Source organism: Pieris napi, chromosome 13 (genome assembly GCF_905475465.1).
Source record: "Pieris napi chromosome 13, ilPieNapi1.2, whole genome shotgun sequence".
Lineage (NCBI taxonomy): Eukaryota > Metazoa > Arthropoda > Insecta > Lepidoptera > Pieridae > Pieris > Pieris napi.
In genome coordinates this window covers 11608519-11628238 of record NC_062246.1, presented here as the reverse complement: position 1 = coordinate 11628238, position 19720 = coordinate 11608519, and the positions used below count along the sequence as shown (strand labels likewise).

Sequence of the window (19720 nt, the reverse complement as noted above, 5' to 3'; positions counted from 1 at the left end):
TGTTTTCGGCCCCTGGTAGTGTTGTACGGTAACGGGCGAGTGCTTTAACCGTTCATGGAGGGCACGGTCCAATATATAAGGCAAGCAGTGCGGTATGCTACCTATAAATAGACGTCTCTCTACGTTGAAATGCTTAGTACAAACCTCCAGGAGCTCATGCGGCGATATGGAGGGCTCACAAAAAAAAGGTTAGTATGCAATAAAATTAATATACCTATAAAATCAAAATAATACAGCAGTGGCGCTACAACCTTTTTAGATGTTAAAAGTCAAGGCCAAAAATAAATGACGATTCAGTGTTGTTGAGTGAACAGTGATGGCTTTAGCGCCTCTCGTCCTTGAGGTCGTAGGTTCGATCCCCGGCTGTGCACCTATCTAGTATCTATGTGCGCATTTAAATTCGCTCGAATGGTGAAGGAAACATCGTGAGAACACCGGCTTGCCTTAGACCCAAAACAGTTAACGGCGTGTGTCAGGCACAGGAGGCCGATTGACAAATGATCATGAAACTGATACAGAAATCTGAGGCCCAGACCTAAAAAGGTTGTATAAAATCTAAAGCATACTTTTGTTATAACCGATACTAGCGATCTGTTGGTACATCCAAAACTTTTATACATTCCGTTATTATGTAGTTACCATATATTTCGGAATTCATTTAAACTGTACATAGTATATCATCTCCTACATATGTTCTATATAAAAAAATAAACCAGTGCCGCTTCAACCTCTTTAGGTCTACGCCTCAGATGTCTGAATCTGTTTCATGATCATTTGTCAATCTAATAGGCAGGTGATCAGCCTCCTGTGCCTGACACACGACGTCGACTTTTTGGGTCTAAGACATGCCGGCCTTCTCGCGATGTTTTCCTTCACCATTCGAATGGTCCATTGGACGGTCTTCTCTATCATCCTCCAGAAGCACTGCCCTCTATGCATCCACTGGCTGCTTGTCCTTGACAATGTCGTCACTCCAACTAATCGGTGGGCGGTCTTTTGTTCCGAGGTCTCTGTTTAAGGAGACTCGGTCCATTGGATTTTGACCATGCGCGCTATGTGGCCACTGCCACATGTCGCGACAGCCCTTACACATTAAATATATTTTAGGCAATACAATCGTGAGCCCTCTGGCATTGAGTGTCCATGAGCGGCGGTATCACTTAACATCAGATGAGCCTCCTGCCCATTTGCCCCCTGTTCTATAAAAAAAAAAAGATTTCAACCAGGGCTGGATTCAGGCAGGGCATACGGGGCTACAGCCCTGAGGCCACAAAGGAGACTTCGGAAAACATATTTTGAATCCGACTAACAAACACCAGTTATATGTTTGTTAAATACTAAAATACTTTTGACGTGATAACGTCTTTAAAATCGTTTTAGTCGGGTGACATGTTCAGAAACTTGTGTCACACCAAAACCTCACGAGCGCGATCGCAGGTATAACGAGAGAGAGACGGACCGATCTCCCGTCTCATCTCGAGCGCTGCCAGTCATTCCGTGAATGTATGAAGAAAAATGTATATCATAGTCGAATAAGTAAACTTGTCATTTTACACCCGAAATTTATCATCAAAAGTGTGAATAAAACGATAGATGTAATTTAAAATTTGAAAAAATTGTTATCTTCATTAATTCCTTACTTCCCAAAAACTTATATCACCAATAAGACGTTATCACGTAAACATCTCGATCGTAAACCTACTTTACAAACAACCAATATTTTTTTTCACAATAAATTTTTGATTGATTAACCTCTGACTAAAATTTTATATTGAAAATATTTGGGGCCAGGGCTTTCACTCCTTTGTTGCTCCGAGGCCTCTAGACCTCGAAATGACTTCAATCCTTCCATGTTATATACTACTAATAAATGTTTTTATTATTATCTCAATGCCAGAGGGCTCGCGAGTGCGTTGCCGGCCTTTTAAGAATTGGTACGCTCTTTTCATGAAGGACCCTAAGTCGAAACAACTTTCTTCTTAATTCTTTTGAAAGAATACTGTCTTAAAACACTGTCGTCGAAACAGAGGCTCGATCCTAGAATCGTACATTAAACCCCACTGTATAATTAAAATTAAGAATTTAAAAAAAACCTATCCAAATATAAAAAATTATAAGCTGGGTTTAAATAATCGCAAAACAGGTGTAAGTGCAATTCTTAAATTCCCACAAACTGTTACGAATCTCGTTTAAAAAGCCCTAAACATTCTTCGTTGGATTAAAAAAAAGTAATCCGAAGCCCACACGCAATCTAAAAGATACAAAACCCCGTATAAACATGAAACTCACCCCTTCAAAATAAAAGATACGAACGCGTGAACGCACCCAAAAAAAGAACAATAGCATTGACAATTGACAAAATGGCTCCTAATTTGACATTAAAAAACGCGCCAATTCAACGCAGATAATTTATTGATGTTTTGATAATGGATGTTATTAATGATGTTTTTAAGTCATACTTTTCAGACCATAAATAATTTTTAAGAATCACGCTACAGTTGGCAGGTTTACAATTTGTTAAATGTAACCGGTCGATGTGTTAATTTGATATTTTTACGCTAGATAAAGTTTTAATTTGTCACTTAATTAGGATTAACGGTTTGAAGATTTTATTGTTGTTCAGAATACCGGTATTTTAGGCGTGAATATTGAAAGATAGTTTAAATCTGTCGTATGCCAACGTATTGAAACAAAGTTCTTATTGTATACATACAACTGAAATGCATATAAAATTAAAAAGTCATAGTTCAAAGTTCAGAGCTGTCAAAATTGAAAAATAGAAAGAGTTTTCATGGAACGTCAAAGCGTTCGAATTTGGAACGTTGGTTCAATCAGCGCGGCGCTGTACGCGGCAGCTGCCACTTTGTTGCGTTCAGAATTTTCACTTTTTCTTTTTTTGTCGACTACAGAGCAAAGTTTAAATCGATGCTGTTTTGTAGGGAAAACTAGGGTTGCCTATGCTTTTTTATACTAGCATAAACAAAGTAAGGCAATCACGAATAGGGAATTATCAACATAATAGGAAATTCAAAAAGTCAAAAAGAATTTATTCATGTAACAATGTACACTTATGAACGTCAAAAAAATATATATGAAATGCTTCTAATTTTACATTTACTGCCAGTTCTCAAATCAAGGGTGTAGAATGGAAGAGAAGAAGTGGCAATAAACTCTCCGCTGCTCTTTTCAATCGCCAAGTTTGATTTACACAACACACACACACAATTATCAACATCAACATACACCACACCGATGACTGATGTCTTCATATGCTAGAGAGCGTAAGTGAAATTATTAGATCAAAGATAAAATATCGTCAACTATTTTCTATATATTCATCAATGCATTCGTTATTTCCTATTTTATAATGAATGCACCAACTTTCCTACCCCACGAATCTTCCCAAAATACCAGTTATGCTTACCAATTACAATGTATCACTTAACATCAGGTGAGACTCCTTGTCCATGTTCTATAAAAATAAAAATACTAAATCTAATACCTGAAAATAAGCTAGTCAAATTAAACAAACCTACACACATAAGAACACAGTTATATATTCCACCATAGTAGCTAAAACATTATAATAATAATAGCCTTTTAATTCAGATACGTTTACATTTAAACACGTTTGTATTTCAGTACAGTAATCTTCTTTTAGGTTCTGTTCCTTTTATGCCAAAGGCCTTCTCCAAATCCCGCCATTCCTCTCTGCCGTGTACCCGCTGCTGTTTCTTTAATTTGGTCTACCCACCTAAATTGTCTTCCTCTCGAATTTAGTTCTTTTTTTCTCCACTTTTCTGTTCCTCTTGCCATGTGCCCCGCCCATATCCACTCAAGTTTATTTAGTGTTATTGTAACATCTATTACGAGTACCTTAGTTATTTTTCTTAAAAACATATTTTCTATTTTGTATCTTCTTTTCTTCCCTATCACACAGACACACCTGTAGCTAAAACATAGAACAAGATTGAAGATTAATAATAATTTATGCGTTCTCATTGAAAGTGTTATATTTATATACTATGTATTAAACTATAACTTTGTTTTAATGATAGGTATATTTAAGTAAAGAAAAGATTTATACGATATTACTACAAAAAATGCCAATTCAAATTCGTTCTCTTTGCTGTCAACAACAAAGTATTCATCTCAAAAGAGTTTGACTGCTCTATCTATAATTTATGGTCCTTTAATTTCACATCTGTGGAGTCGTAACTTACATTTGTATTCAATAAATGAATTTCACGGACGATTTGGTAATTAATTTTTACAAGGGAAGATGCGATTTTGAATATTTTTATTCACTTTTATCTGTACGACGGAGGGGAATGCTTTAAATTATTATTATATATATCGATTTAGTTTAATTAATGTTAAGTGTTGTAAATAGTGTTAGTAAATTCAAATTACTATTACTCTAGGTCGATTGTAATTTGTAAAATTGTGTTAAATAATTTATTCCTATTAATTTAATTTATTAAGACACCTCTAGGCGGGAGCTTCCCAGTACCAGCTTTACCGTCTTCAACGAAGAGCAGCACCACTGTCCAAGCTGCTTGATCCCTTGCGTAGAGATGTGGGGTCCCTCTGCATTTTCTACCTCATTTCATCAGCGTTTTTAAGGCATTTCCGAACCAGTTCGACTTAGGGTCAGCGAAACTTAGCGCGAACTACGACTCTCTTATGTCAAAAATGTCTTGGACTTTGACGTAAGGGAGTCGGATTTAGCGCTTAATCTGATTGTCACTCTTAGGTTCAGAGTCAAGACTTGACTATGTTAAAAGTGTTAGCAGCACATATAAAACTTATATAAGCCCGCATAAATCTGACCTTGGATTCGATTCTCTGCTGGCAATTCTTTTTTTTTTTGCTTTCACACATCATGTTAAAATAAGGACTATCAGTTACATATGAAAATAATATGTTTTAGAAAGGATATACACGTGTGAAAATGAGATGAGAACTTAAGAAGGCCAGATCCATACAACTTCCTGACAATCGAGAGTAGCCCGCAATATCGCAGCACACAACTCACGGGTGGACTCTTTGTATTAAAGGAGTCGCATGGGTTCGCTAAGTATCCACTAAAATACAATATAATACATAAATAGCAATTGAAAACAATAATAATAGCAAATAATTAACACACCAAGGTTTCTAAAACGACGGTAGGTAACAAATTCAACTAAACAGATAAACGCAAACGGGCAGAAGGCGCGGCTGATGCTAAGTGATACATGTCCGCCGCCCATGGAAAATCATATTGCCAGTTGCTTGCAAGTGCGTTGCCGGCCTTTTATGAATTGGTACGCTCTTTTGGAGGACCTTAAGTCGCATTGGTTTGGAAATTCTTCAGTGGGCAGTTGGACTGCAAGAGATCTCTGAATGGATACCGGAACCATAGAGATTTTGTAACAATATTTAAAAAATTGGCTGTGTTAGAAAAACACCTCCGTGTTTTGGAAAATACACCAAACAGTCTAATGTGATACTCCGTTCCGAGAGTAGCTGTCATATATCTGCGTTAATTGCCATTCTCAATAGGCAATGAGCTTTTTTGACTTGACAATTGATTGAGTTCTTTCAAAGTTTTAGGCAAATATAGAAACGGTAATAGCGGGAAGACTGGCGTGCCCTAGGGTCATTGCAATGGGCTGCATGTGCCCTTTTTAATTTTATGATTTAATATACTTTGAAGCTAAAAATATAATACTATATTATTAGAATTATATTACTATAATTATAATACTATATTATTATAATATTGAAGCTAACAAAATAATAACCATATGGACTTATGATTGAATAAATAAATACTATTATTATAGAGCGAAAAATTAGTATGTAGGTAAGGCATGTTTGATTGTCTTTGATCAGTCAGCTATCTTTTTCCGGAAATCCTTTTGATGAGATAAGACAGTTATCCTTTACAGATCAAATGCACTAAAAGATAGATTTATCTCTATAAATTACCATATATTTAACAGAGATAGTAGATTCTGGTTTTAAATGAGACTTAAGAACAATAGATTCACAATTAAATTTTACCTTATTTAAGGACTTTTCTTGGACGAAAATAGTAATATTAAATTTAAAGTGCTACCATCTGTAGTCGATTAGCAAAAACTTTTACCATCTCTTGTCAAGTAAATAAGTTTTCTCTTAGTGTAAAGTCTTAAAGTATTGTTAAATCAACATCGAAATATACTTTTATTCTTAATTCAATTAATTCAAAACAAATAATACAGTTATGAGATACATAGACGTGGAATTCACTTCATTCACTTCACTTCATTTCTGTTGTCAGCGCCATCTAGCGAATTATACATAAACTACAATGAATCGTCACAAAACACGTTATTTAGAGAAAAATACAGTAAAAAAATGATTATTATTTTATTAAATCTTAAATATCGCCTTAGATATGCTTCCGGTTTTCAAAGCCTCCAATGCTGATTTGTATTCTGATAGTGCATATGTTTTTACACCAAGATTTTCGTAGTTCAAATACCTGAAAAATCAAATATTCAAAATAAACAATAATTATTATTAGTTAATTAATCTTAAAGAGTTGCACAGACTACCTGGCGGCTTGGGGATATTTTTATTGATTGAATTGACATTAACAAAATATGTTTTGTCAGTACAAATATGTAAGGCATGGCATGTAGTGTTTAAATGTGACCAACTTAAAAAAACATGTGCAAATGCCAAACTTCATAAAAGAAAACACATTTTCTGATGAAATATTACCTGCTGCCCATAGCACTTAACAGTCCAAGTGCTTTAGGGAAACTGAATGGGTTAATTTTTACACCAATAACCGTCAATTCCTTATCGTATACAGCGAAAGGGTTAATTCTGAAAAGTTAATAAAAAAAAACATCAAAATCACTAACAAAAAATAGATCGTACTAAAGCGAATAATTTGAAAAAATACTACAGCCTATACTTGCGAAAATTTAATTTAAATATACTTACGTGGCCTGGTGTGTAGGAGGGCAACACCCAAACAGAATATATTTGCCGCCATGACGTAAATAGTTAAATGACACCTCCATCACTTTACCGACACCTAAAAAATTCAAGCATACAAAATTAACAACTTATAATACCGTTTAGAAATGAATAAGATAACTTCTTGCCTTGCGTTTTTTTATTTTAAATTCATTTCATTATTTTTAATCTATCGCTAAATACAGAGTAAAGACAAAGCGAAGTCACTACGTTTGTGAGTAAGTCTTGGACCATATTCTATAATGTTAAAGTTAATATAGAACAGAAAAATATTTTATTATATACCGGTACAATCAACGATGACGTCATACAGCAGCTTCTCCGAAGCCAGGACATCTGGAGTTATTAATCTGTAGCCAGTCTCTGAAAAAAAAACACGATAAAGTACCAATTAAATGAAAATTTGCTAATTTCCACAACATTATTCATTAGAAAACCATCTTGTTTTTGTAACGTACTTCTTGCACTTTCTTTCTTTTTTCTTACTAGGATTTGCCTTTCCTAATCATTGAAATTGCCTGTTTTTTGTACTCTTAATAACAATAATCGAATCGGAATAATACATTTTTTTTTAATCCTATTCAAATATTGACGGGTGTCAGGCACAGAAGGCTGATCGGTGTCAGGGTTGTAGCGCCACTGGGTACTAATTGATATTTTACTTATCTTTATAAATTAGGTTTTTATTTAACCGACTTCAAAAAAGGAGGATTCTCCATTTGACCGTCTATATTTTATTTGTGTCTTCGCGGATAACTTCGTCATTTATGAAGCCATTTGATTTTTTTTTATTGGAGAAGAGATATCCCAAGAGGAAATCAGTATTTAATAATGGCATCCCACAGAAATTAAGGGAAACCTTTGACAATCTGTCCAAAATAAAAAAATATAAAAAACGTGTGTGTACTGTGTACACGCGTTAGAAGTTTATACTTCTTTAGCGTAACAAGATAAAAAAATTTATTCTACGTTTGTAGAAAAAGCGACACTAACAATAGAAAAAACTAAAATGTTGACTATTGCTAACTTCAGGGTGTCGGATTTTTGTGACAGTGTGCACCCATCGAAAATTTTACTCTCATCATTTTTCCGTAACGCGCCAAAAGAAATATAACTTCAATTATGAAATGATTCATTCGATAATCTGTATTAGGATACTTTAATTATAAATAAGGTCTGTAAATGTTAAATTATATTAAAATTACAAAATAATCAGTAACAAAACATACCTAGTTTCTTTACAATGTCGAGTCTGGTTTTGTTCATTTCCGAAACAGTTACATCTTTGTGGCCTTGAAGATGAAGAGTTGTCAACCACAAATTACCTTAAAAAAATTACGATCATATCATTTATTTTCTGTCCTTACCCGATTGTGGCGAGAACTTTTAGGAAAAATGTGTATATTTGTATAATTTTTTGTGATACATATAGTCCTTGTATACTTTATTAGGAGTCTTCTTCTTTGAAGTCTTCACTACTGACGGTTCGGTTAGGGCTTTCTGGAGGCACCCTTGGAAAGCCCTAACCGATACGACGACGTGTCTTAGTGCATTAGGGATTTGGTCAGACCAACGGACATGTGATCAACCTCGAATTCTCCTGCCATCACTCCTCCACACCATTACCAGCTTGTCGAGACTATTCGGTTCTCTCCTGGCGAAAGTTGCTAAGCATCCGTTTATAAATGAGTCTTGTCGACATCTTTAGTTGGTTGAGAATATAAATTATTAGGAATGTAAGCTGGTGCAGATTAAGGGTGAGATCTATAGTCCGCACTTGGACTTTACTCTGACTTAACTATCGAGCTAAGACACAGTCGGTATTTATAGAGCAAACTGCGAATCCCTCCCTAGTGTTGGCTTAGCTTAATCTCAAGTCCACGAAATCGACGACTTACCAAAAACTTTGACTATAAGCCTAACAAAAATAATGGCCTAAAATTTGCTCTACCATCATATCTTTTACTGGACTTTTTATTTTTGTCGGTTTTTAATGAACGGTGTTGCCATTTGGTATCAGAGTTCCATAGACTTTGGGAAAAATAGAATTTGAATTCAAAGAAATTTTAAATGATCTTGATAAATACCTATGAAATGCATGAAATAAAATAATTACACATTATTATGGTATCTATTGTTGTTTATTTACATTATTTATATAAGTGTTCAACCCCATTTTTGAGAGATCTTATAAATAACTGGTGTGATATCGTATCTGTCATCTGGCAGCACTGGCATATGTTGACAACAAAATTCAAACTACATAATATAAGCAAACCAACTTCGTCTCTCGCTAATCGCTTCACATCCGTTGACCGTTATTTTCGATTACCTGAATCTTCTACCTTTTATTACCTGACGACCTTGCTTGCTCAACGGATTTTGTACCTGCTTAAACGACTGACCACGGCTATTCTCACTCGGACCGGACTCGCTCACAAAAAATGGATAAAAAAAAACAGAAGCCTTACTCGGAATATGAGAGGCAACTGCTTGTACAGTTGGTTCAGTCAAAGATTGGCATTCTAGAGAACAGGAAGACGGACGCCGTTTCCCAAAAAAAGAAACACGAGGCTTGGGAAGAATTAGCAATAGAATTTAATAACTCTAACGTGTCACATACTGTAAGTAATCCACCAACATACACTATCTATAAATATCAATATGCTGTACGATAATTACAAAGATAGATATATAACTAGAGTATAGTTAGGTACAAGGATAGAATGAGCCAAAGCCAAAGCAATGCTAATGTAACCTTGGTGGTAAATTTTGGTTTGATAAAATTTTCATGTTTGTCATATGAACTTTTATATTTCAGTACAATTTTTTTTCGATTTTAGGCTGATTCTAAACAATTAAAAAAGATGTGGCAAAATATGAAGGCAAAAGCTAGGGATGCCAAAACCCTTGAAGCCCAAAGGAAGAGGACAGGAGGAGGACCAGCACCGCCTGAAATGGGGCCAATGGACACTCAAGTGATTGCAGTCATGCCACAAATAATGCCATCAATAGATGTGCCAATAGACTGTGACACATTAACTACAGTAGAAGGTAAGATCATTTCCCAAAGATATAATTCCTCATCATTTTCAACCAACTCACATCCACTGCTAAACATAGGCCTCTCCCAAAGTATGTGACAACACTCTGTTCTCACCCCTACCAGACTTCTGGACAGGTATATTAGTTGACCTGCATGTTATCTTATTCTAACCAATAAAAGACATACCTATATGATAACTTATTTGACTGTTTACTTTTATAGCTGGTACTGGTTATGACAACGACGGTGAAAGCTGGAGACCAAAGAGGGCAAGAGTGTCCAGTATAGAGGCCACACTTGAATCTGTAATTCAGCCGGGAACAAGCCAGGACTGGACTGATGAAGCTGGGTTAACGGAAACCAGTGTTGAGGTCACCACTAAAAGTGAACCCTCTCAGCTATCAGCTACACCATCAGCGATCAGAAAAAATAAAACTTCATTTGAGGATATTAAAAAAAAATTGCTGTGGCAAGAGTTAGACAACAACAAAAAAAAATTTGAGATAGAAGTGGAACACATGAAACTAAAAAATCAGTTAGAAATCGAATTTCTTCGACATAAATATAAATTAGAACTAGAAATTTTACAGTTTAAAAAAGAATCTGAAAATAAATGATTAAAATGAAACAATTTTTGTTTTAATTTTCTTTATTACCAAACCAACCTAGTTAAATTGTGCAATCACAGATTGCCGGAATGCTAGACCTGTAGTAGATCTTTCATTGTTTCTGTGTTGTTCGACTTCTGGTGTTTGATCAGTAAGATCACCATCGTCATAAACATCCCCTCTCTGTATACCTATATTATGTAATACAGCACAAGCTATAATTATGTTGCTGGTATTTGTCAATTTTGATCGTAGTCCTCTCTGCAAACATGGAAATTTCTTTTTCCACACTCCGAAAAACCTTTCAACAATATTCCTAGTTCTCAATTGAGAATAATTATAATTATTGTCAGCTCTTGTTTGTGGATTCAAAAGTGGTGTTAACATGAAGTTCAGTGCTGGATAGCCGCTGTCACCTACTAAAACTCCTTCTAGTTCACCATTTACCAGTCTTGCATACGCCTGGCTGTTTCTAAATATCCTGCTGTCGTGTGAACTTCCAGGCCACCTAGTCACTATATCAAATATTTCGAGATCAGGCCCTATTATAGCTTGCACATTTACAGAAAAATACCCTTTTCTATTCCTGTATGCTTCAGAGTGGGTGATACCTCTGGGTCTATTAATTTTAATGTGGGTACAGTCAATAGCTCCGATTATATTATTTAGGCCATGGTGCGTATTAGATTTTCCTAATTCTTCAAACTTCCTTTTGACTGTGGTCATATTTCTTGGAAAATTCACAAATCTAGGAAGTAATTTACTCAACTCTGCGGAAACTTTATTTACAATTAAGCACACTGAAGATTGGCTTATGCTGTTCAAATCACCACACACCATCTGTAATTTCAAGGAATAATTATTAGTTACATATATGTTATGCTTCTGAAAGTCAGAAGACAAATGTCTTCAACCAGTGTGTCCTGCCAATGATGATGCATGGTGAAGAAACATCACTGACACTGGTTAAGCGAGCAATGGGGAGAGCTATGCTTGGTATTTCTCTGAAGGATCAAATTAGAAATGAGGTGATCCGTCAGAAAACAAAGGATACCAATATAGCTGTCTGTAAGGTGAACTGGCAATAACAATTTGTCCGATAGTGACCTAGAACAAGCAAAAATAGCATGGGACGCATTCTGGCCCACTGGACTGACAATCTGAAAGTACTGTCTATATCAAATCGAAAAACAATACATATTTATGACTACAATATTACCTGAAAACATCCAGTTGCATAAAACCTTAATGCAATAAGTATTTGCAATTGCGGTAGAATTGGCAATCCTCTGTTATTAAAAGGTTGTAAGTTTGTAATTATCAGTGGCAGGATCACATTTAGTACCGTGTGTTTAAAAAAACGGTACCTTCTTTTAAATTCATTCTCACTGTACAGCTCGAAAGGATTTTGGTTGTATTCGTTCCGAACATATAGCTTAGGCATACGGGGATTCATATCGGCTGCAGTTCCTAACGTTTCAATGTTTTCTATTGAAGTTAGAACTCTCTCTATATTCTCCATTGTCACTTTCGATATTGAAAATTCGTATCAAAGCCAAAACACAAAACGTCACAGTCCTTCAGGAAAGCGTAGGTCTTAAGTAGGTATACGGGATCGGTACAGGTCCAAGTCACAAAGCCAGTCGTTGTTTTAATAAATATTTATATGCTCAAACAAACAGAAACAGAGAAGTGAAAAAGCGGTTGAAACTTTTGAATTGTTGATACAAGTTCTCTGTTGCTGTTGCCAAAACAATGCGATCCGTTCTACGTAACAAAATTATTGCCATCTTTAAATACATTTTCTAAAGGTTACTCGTAAATTTCTAGTTATTGCAATAATAAAATAAATAAATACATAAATAACAATAAATTGAAGATATATGTGTACCGTTTTAGATGTTTAAATATTTGTTATTGTTTACTTTTTTAAAGGATAATAAACAAAGTATTGCATGAAATGAAACATCAATTTGTATTTTGACATTTGCTGTCTTAGCTTGGGCTTAGCTTAATCTAACCGTTAAAATGTCTATAAATACGAAATCATAGTTTAACCTTAGTGTACACTAAGCAAAGTTTTTCGTAAGGTAAGTCTGAGCAAAGTCCAAGTGCGGACTATAGATCTCACCCTTAAACTTAAATAAATAAGAGGCTGAAGTACAACATTTCAAGTTCACGTGTCACAAAATTATACTAAAAATGTGTTATAGATTACGATTTGGCCAAATCGGCGAAGGTGGCGCTATCTATTGTCGGGGGGCAAAACTCACTTGGAGTAAGTAAGAGATAGAACTGTTTTATTACACAAAATTTTAAGAAGGCTCAGTGTAACTATTGACTTGCCGATCTGAAGTCCCTACTCCCTAGTGGGTAAAGTCAAGATTTTGTATCTTAGCAGTCGGAATAACTTCTTAGCGTGTTTCAGGTGTCTACGTTCTGTTTGACGTTCAAGAATATAGATGTCGCTTTACTACATTTATGTTTATTTACAAATGCGAGTACCACAGAATATGTTGTTGTTTGAACTCAAAGGTCAGAAATATAGATAAATTAATGACACAGGCGACGATTATAAAGTAATGCGGAATAACAAGCGAAATAAATATAAAATCCGACTTTATATAACAATCGTTCAACAACCAACTAGGGGTCCTCCATAAAAGATAATTTTAATACTGCTAAATGACAATAAAGATAGTTGAAATGTAAATAAAATAATTTAGATAATACACTATCGTATTGTTTTATTGTTTATGTGTTTGTTTTTAAACACGTAATATGTTTTTCAAAACAATGTTATCAGAATATGTCAATATAATTTATATTGTTATATTGTTTGTGTGTGTATAAATAGTTTGAACCTTGGCTTTCAAGTGCACAAGCGCTAATAAAAGATTGAAGTTGCGGCCTGGTACGGGTGACCCCAGAGCTGGTGCTTTCCTACAATAAGTATAAGAATACTACGCAATACAATTTTAAACCTATAAATATAAGGTACCTTTTCATATGCACCATTATTATTCTCACACACACATACACGACATATCAATCGTAATACATAAATAAAAAAATATCTTTCGATATGTACAAGGGAGACATGGGCCTGTCGGACATGAAAGTCCTAGACTCGATATCCGACGAAACAATTATTATCATTTCGCTTATTAAAGAAAGTTTCTCAACTACTTGCAGTGCTTATCAGAGATGTTTGTGCCTAGGTAGCTATGGGAGGTATTGGGTGTAAAAAATACCTATGATTTAATTAATTGAAAAAGATAATTATTTTTAACTAGCTGCCTTCGCGAACTATTTTTCGCTTTAATATGATTTTACACCCTACTTTACGACCTCCTTTTATAGTAACTACAAACTAACATATGGAACATTTAGTTATGCTACCCCAAATAATCTGTTCGCTTTTTCAGAATAAAAACCTTAATACTAAATAAAGCTTTGCTAATACTTTTCAAATTTCCATAAATAATAGAGTTCAAGGAATCCAGAAAAAAAACCAAAAGTCCAGCCGCCATCGAGTTTTGCGCTTAGCAACATATTTTGCGATTCATTTTGATTTATATCACTTTAACTACACATGCCTAATATCTAATATATAAAATTCTCGTGTCGCGGTGTTTGTGGTTAAACTCCTCCGAAACGGCTTGACCGATTCTCATGAAATTTTGTGTTTAATTGGGTATGTCTGAGAATCGGACAACATCTATTTTTCGTCCGCCTAAATATTTTATTTTTTATTTTTAAATATTTTTTCTGTTTGTATTTTTTCATGATACAGCATTAAAAAATACTTGAATAATAATACTACTACTTTAATACTACCCCTTTTTTTATTATAAACGATATACATGGCAAAACGACGTTTGCCCGGTCAGCTAGTATTCTATATTATTATTCACTTACCAATAATACCAGCTCCGACAACAAGTATCTTGGTACCGACAGGAATTGGCGCAGCTCGGTCAAAGCCATGTGAAACACACGAGTATGGTTCGCACAGACCCGCTGAAAAGTCAGTAAAAACATCCTTAAATCTGTCATTCATTGAACGATTCGAGAGCAGTTAAAATGATTCCCGTATGTCAAAATCCAATAGATTTTTAAGCCCCTTTAATTAATCTTATTTATTTATTTACAGCTTGCCACCGCTCGGCACACTGGTACATTGGTCCATAAAGAAAAAAAAGATTTAATGTTACTTATTGGCAAACAAGTCGAACCGTGAAGGAAAACATCCTGAGTTAACTGTCTTACCATAGACATAAAAAGTCGTCGTTTGTCATATTTATAAAAAAAGCTTTAATAAAATATCTTAAAACAAATAGGCATAATATTAATTACACACAGAAACACACAAAATGACAATAATCAAAAAATACAAAACATTTTCTTTTAAAGAACAAGGTAGGTACGTTTTAATTGTGTAATGCGTGTGTGCTGTTGGTGTAATCGGCCCTGGCTCAAAATAAGAAAAATAATGTAATAATAATAATACTTAGAAGTAAAAAATCAGTAAAAGTTATCAGTGTAAGTAATTCAAATGACAAATTGAATTCAAAAAAGAATCTGAATTTTATTTATTTTAATTAATTTTCGATTTGTTTTACTTTATTCTCACCCTGTTCTGTAGTTATTCCATCAGGTAACAAATATACCTGGTCCTGTGGACACCTGACATACTGGGCCCAGCCTCCATCCTTCCAAATGCCAATGGTGCTGTTTATTCCAGCAGTTAAACAGTACTGGTATTTACCATCGCGGCAGAAGTTGCAGAGGTTGCAGGCGCTGTAAGGGATTGTGATTGCTTTTTACTTATGTTATCGCATGAAAAGGTCCATTTATTAGAATTTTACTTGACATGACACTCCAGATGGTTCGTCACGAGACTTTATAATCATAATAAATCGTTTATTTGCAAAGAATGTGGTACATTCATAAATTAATAAACTGTATATATATCATGTGTAATTTGTACTATTATTTTATAAAATATATCTTTTTGCTTTCATGATATATGATTTTAATAAATACATAGGTATGTCTTTTGGACCCACGGTTGCTATAAGGCTTTTTAAGGAAATAGCAAATAGGTTAGTCGACATCACAGGAGACCGAAAAGCTTGCAGCTACCTCGGACAAAAAATTAGTCTAGCTATTCAAATGGGGAACGCTACCAGTATCTTCGGAACCTTGCCTAAAGGGACTCCTTTTAATAATATATTTTAGTTAAGATAGTTGTAAATAAGTACTGAAAAATATCCGTATTATGTTACCTAAAATAATTATACAAAAACCGCAAAATCAGCCACATAGAAATAAGAATGCAAATGTTATAATAATAATCATAATGTCATAATAATAAGAACAGTTACACGCTATAAAAAATCCTTTAAAAATTTAATCACCTTTCCCTTGAAAGCATCACACGGCAGTGATCTATAACTTCTGGGTAGGTGATGAAATAGTTTGATAGCCGTAACAATTTTTTTAATACATCGTGGTGCTACATGCAGGCATGTTGATTGTTGGACCCTCGGCAGATACAAATTTCTTTAAATGATTTGAATAATTTCGTATTATTGGATTTTGGGATTCATTTAATTTATATAGGTAAATACTTTAACCAATGTGAAAATATGTTTTAATTCATTATTATGCATTCAATTCAAATACATTATGTCTGTTCGTCACAGGCTTGGTTTAACATACGTTCGATTCCCAGATATAGGAAACAAATTGAATGATTTTAAACAAATCATGTGTGAGATAGAAGCCCTAGAACTCACCTATTTGGATCCACAACGACCTTCTGTCCAACCTTAAAGATCGATTTCTTTCCCACTTCATGGACAATACCACTGAACTCGTGCCCTAAGGGCAGAGGTCGCTCCTTCGATGCCGGAAATTCACCCTAAAATATTTTTTAACTATTTTATAATAATTTCAAATTCAGCTCTTTATCAAGATTCAAGTATCGCAAGGCAGCGAGGAAATTCGACTTGGATATTTTGTTAAGTGTCTATATCTTCTAATTATGTAGATTAAGATTGTAAATAATCTATTATGTAAAGCAAAATATATAAGTCACTTTGCAGCTGTTTAATTTGTAAGTTATATAAACTAGTAATTTCTAGTTTAGAAGATTTTAAAACGGAAACATCTTACGATAATAATCTTTAAATATTGGTTCAGAAATTTATACAAATTCAGTGTCATAATTTGCTGAACTGATTTGTCTGAAAATTGGTGCGGAGGTAGCTTAGAACCAGGAGACGGACATTTTTATCCTGTTTCCGTGCGACGTAAAACGTGGTATAACAAAACGCAACAAACAGATAAACTAAAAATTTATCAGTGAAACATCAGTGCAGCCGTTCATTTGTTAAAAATGGTATAACAAAACGCAACTGACAGCTAAGTGTAATGTTATCTATGGTTAATGTTCTTGACAAAGCCGTATGCAAATGCAATAATTAGGCGGACCGATGAAGTGGATTTGAGAATAGCTCCGAAAGAGAGAATAGAGAAGATAGAGAATAGTTAGTTAGATGTTTTTTGTTTATTGAAGTGAAACTTCTTTATCGGCGTTGGAAAAAAAAATACCGTCACATTTTTCGGTTACGCGTCACATATTAATATAATTCCGTTACGCACATCTTTTTCTTGTTCCTACCACAGTTGATTCGAAGAGATTCGAAGCCATTAATAACAAAAATATATAATAACGATGACAATGATAGTAATAATTCTATAACAATTAATTAAATTCTGTAATAATCTTAGTAGTAATAAGGTAAAATGAAATAATTGTATTATTTGTATTCGTGTCTATAATAATAAAAGCCTTATTATTATACTTTATTTAACCAATTTCTGTAAAGTTGCAAATAGATATGTTTCGAAAAATAAGGTCATAAAGAAGTTTTCAACACTTCTTACGTGTATACACTAGTGCACGCACACATTTTTTTATTTTTAGTTTGATATTTTGTATTTAATATGTGTGTACAGTACGTTTGTCGGGTCCGCTAATTTTATATAAAGTATTTAGGATTAGAGTATTGTAATCACATTCTTTCTTATCTGTTAAGCAATTTAGGGACACTTCTGTCTTCTTGATGTGTCTGTTGTTTCTTGATGTGTCTGAATCAAAACTCCACTCCAAATCTTAAGGTAATATTCTCGTAGATTAAACCTACCTGTATAATATGAAGATCGGTACCACAGACTCCAGAATATTCCACTTTGACAATGACATCATCATCATTTGTTATCACTGGCATTGGATAGTTCTCGTCATATTTGAGAGCAAGGGATTTCCCATCGAATACTACAGCCTTCATTTTGTATCTGCAAGATTATTCTATCGCTATTGTATGTGCCGCTTGCCTATCCTCGATCTCATCATTTATATAAAATACATGTCATGAAAAGGATGTTACCGTTGCAGTAAAGTATTTTAAAGAAAAAAGCGTTTTATAATCAGGGCCGGATTTAGTGGTCTGGAGGGTCAGGGAAACAAAGGAGTGGAGATAAATTCAGTCGAGTTTTTCAATCAATAAATTATTGTGAAACCAAGTAGATTCTTTTAGTTTTTAACAAACATATACAAATATAAATACAGATCAAGGATTTCTGTTAATGTTTAAGAAGAATATAATCATGTTTGTACAAAGGTAAAAAGGTAACGGTATAACAGCGAAAAAAAATATCAAAGGAAAAGTTGTTTACTAGTCGGAATTTAAAACAATTTTTATCCTCTATTGTGGAGGCCCTCTCCTAACTCCGGCCCTGTTTATGAAGATTAAAAACACATAGGATGAAGAAATATCTAACTAACTAACTTTACACCTAAAATCAATGACAATAAAATTTAGCGTCTCTACGCCTCTAGGTAAAACATTGAAGGTTTAAATGTCCAGGGTCCATAAAAGCCAGTCATTTTCTGGGTCCATTTTGCATAAAAGCTTGTATGTGTTTATGGGATCATCTGATGTTGGAGGACCATGGATATAGCGCTGAATTCTTTGCCGGGCTTTAATTTTAAGGTAGCGTAGTTCACAAAATGGTCAAATCAAATCAAAATATTACGTTTATTCAATTTAGATGCGTCTTAGGGCATGCTTATGGATGTCAAAAACGTTGACAAATTCGCGAAAGAGCAAGACTACGCCATCCGTTCGCAAAACTACCAGGAGGCCTTGTTCTGAGAAGAACGGGCAAGAAACTCAGCAAGTTTTACCCTCCATCTACATTACAAACGGTCCGGAAACACATTCATTTCGCCTGGTGGTCATAGTTCGGCTAGGTTTATGTTTATTAGGGAACGAAGATGCAAATAAAACTTAGTATATATATATATAGTTTTAGCTAACTACGACATAAATTATTAAGAAGTCATTTTCCTTACCAAAGAGGATGTGAGGAACTATTTTGAGGAGCGAATTTGATTTTATTTAGCAGTAACAAATTAGTTTTTACTTTAAAATATTATGTTGTAGTTTGTTTAATGTTTAATTTTATTGTCTATTAATATACTTAGTTTTATTAGTTACTTTGTTTAACAATGTAATATGTTTTGGCTTTGTATATTGTCGAGTGCTTTCTTTTAGGTATAGATTTTCTTGTAAATAAATAAATATATTATGAACTTACAGAAATCGTCCGATGTTTATCACAGTTCACTTCAATCTAAATATTGCTGAGCGTTGATAACTTGTTACATAATTACTATAGTGACTATGTTTGTTGACAAACGGCGATTTCTTTAAAACACCTTATATTATTTATTGAAGATATCTTAGGTACCTACTGTGTCATTAGTCATTACAGCGCACTAAAACGTAGCTTAATAATCTAAAAGTAAACTTAAAGTAACTTTATAATCGCGACATACATATACAAATATATTGTTTGGTTTATTAGTCTGTTTTAGATAAAGCGGTTCTTGAACGAGGATATGAATTTTTTTATTATTATCCAAAAAGATCGGTCACAATCCATATTTTTGAAGTTATACTTCTTTTCG

General features: G+C 34.1%; 3 protein-coding genes across 4 annotated transcripts; 1 reads left to right on the top strand and 2 right to left on the bottom strand.

Annotated features, from left to right (window-relative positions):
• Window positions 1-6380: 6380 nt before the first annotated feature.
• LOC125055505 (D-arabinitol dehydrogenase 1-like) lies at window positions 6381-19480 on the bottom strand. Its single transcript, XM_047657968.1, has 10 exons — window positions 19348-19480; window positions 17892-18042; window positions 16479-16603; window positions 15311-15477; window positions 14596-14697; window positions 8250-8345; window positions 7306-7383; window positions 6985-7078; window positions 6757-6864; window positions 6381-6514 (listed from the first exon to the last, which is right to left on the bottom strand). The coding sequence occupies exons 2-10, from the start codon at window positions 18033-18035 to the stop codon at window positions 6403-6405; spliced, it is 1026 nt and encodes a 341-aa protein (XP_047513924.1). The 5' UTR covers window positions 18036-18042; window positions 19348-19480; the 3' UTR covers window positions 6381-6402.
• LOC125055506 (myb/SANT-like DNA-binding domain-containing protein 3) lies at window positions 8767-10697 on the top strand. 2 transcript variants are annotated; one of them, XR_007117916.1, is made up of 3 exons: window positions 8767-9644; window positions 9842-10074; window positions 10289-10697. XR_007117916.1 is itself a non-coding variant. In XM_047657969.1 (3 exons), the coding sequence occupies exons 1-3, from the start codon at window positions 9465-9467 to the stop codon at window positions 10681-10683; spliced, it is 786 nt and encodes a 261-aa protein (XP_047513925.1). In that variant the 5' UTR covers window positions 8767-9464; the 3' UTR covers window positions 10684-10697. The 2 variants fall into 2 exon arrangements, 1 of the variants encoding a protein (XP_047513925.1); XM_047657969.1 differs by having other exon boundaries at window positions 9864-10074.
• Window positions 10698-12564, bottom strand: LOC125055504 (putative nuclease HARBI1). The gene is made up of 2 exons (XM_047657967.1): window positions 11894-12564; window positions 10698-11514 (listed from the first exon to the last, which is right to left on the bottom strand). Exons 1-2 carry the CDS (start codon window positions 12194-12196, stop codon window positions 10732-10734), a joined length of 1086 nt encoding a protein of 361 aa, XP_047513923.1. The 5' UTR covers window positions 12197-12564; the 3' UTR covers window positions 10698-10731.
• Window positions 19481-19720: the final 240 nt, after the last annotated feature.

Coding starts and splice junctions, on each gene's coding strand:
- LOC125055506 (XM_047657969.1), top strand. CDS start 9,465: ATGGATAAAAAAAAACAGAAGCCTTACTCGGAATATGAGAGGCAACTG. Junction 9,645..9,863: donor ACTCTAACGTGTCACATACT/GTAAGTAATCCA, acceptor TTTCGATTTTAG/GCTGATTCTAAACAATTAAA. Junction 10,075..10,288: donor CACATTAACTACAGTAGAAG/GTAAGATCATTT, acceptor TTACTTTTATAG/CTGGTACTGGTTATGACAAC.
- LOC125055504 (XM_047657967.1), bottom strand. CDS start 12,196: ATGGAGAATATAGAGAGAGTTCTAACTTCAATAGAAAACATTGAAACG. Junction 11,515..11,893: donor ATGCAACTGGATGTTTTCAG/GTAATATTGTAG, acceptor TTGAAATTACAG/ATGGTGTGTGGTGATTTGAA.
- LOC125055505 (XM_047657968.1), bottom strand. CDS start 18,035: ATGAAGGCTGTAGTATTCGATGGGAAATCCCTTGCTCTCAAATATGAC. Junction 15,478..16,478: donor GTCGTTGTGGATCCAAATAG/GTGAGTTCTAGG, acceptor AATCCCTTACAG/CGCCTGCAACCTCTGCAACT. Junction 7,384..8,249: donor CGACATTGTAAAGAAACTAG/GTATGTTTTGTT, acceptor TTTTTTTTTCAG/AGACTGGCTACAGATTAATA.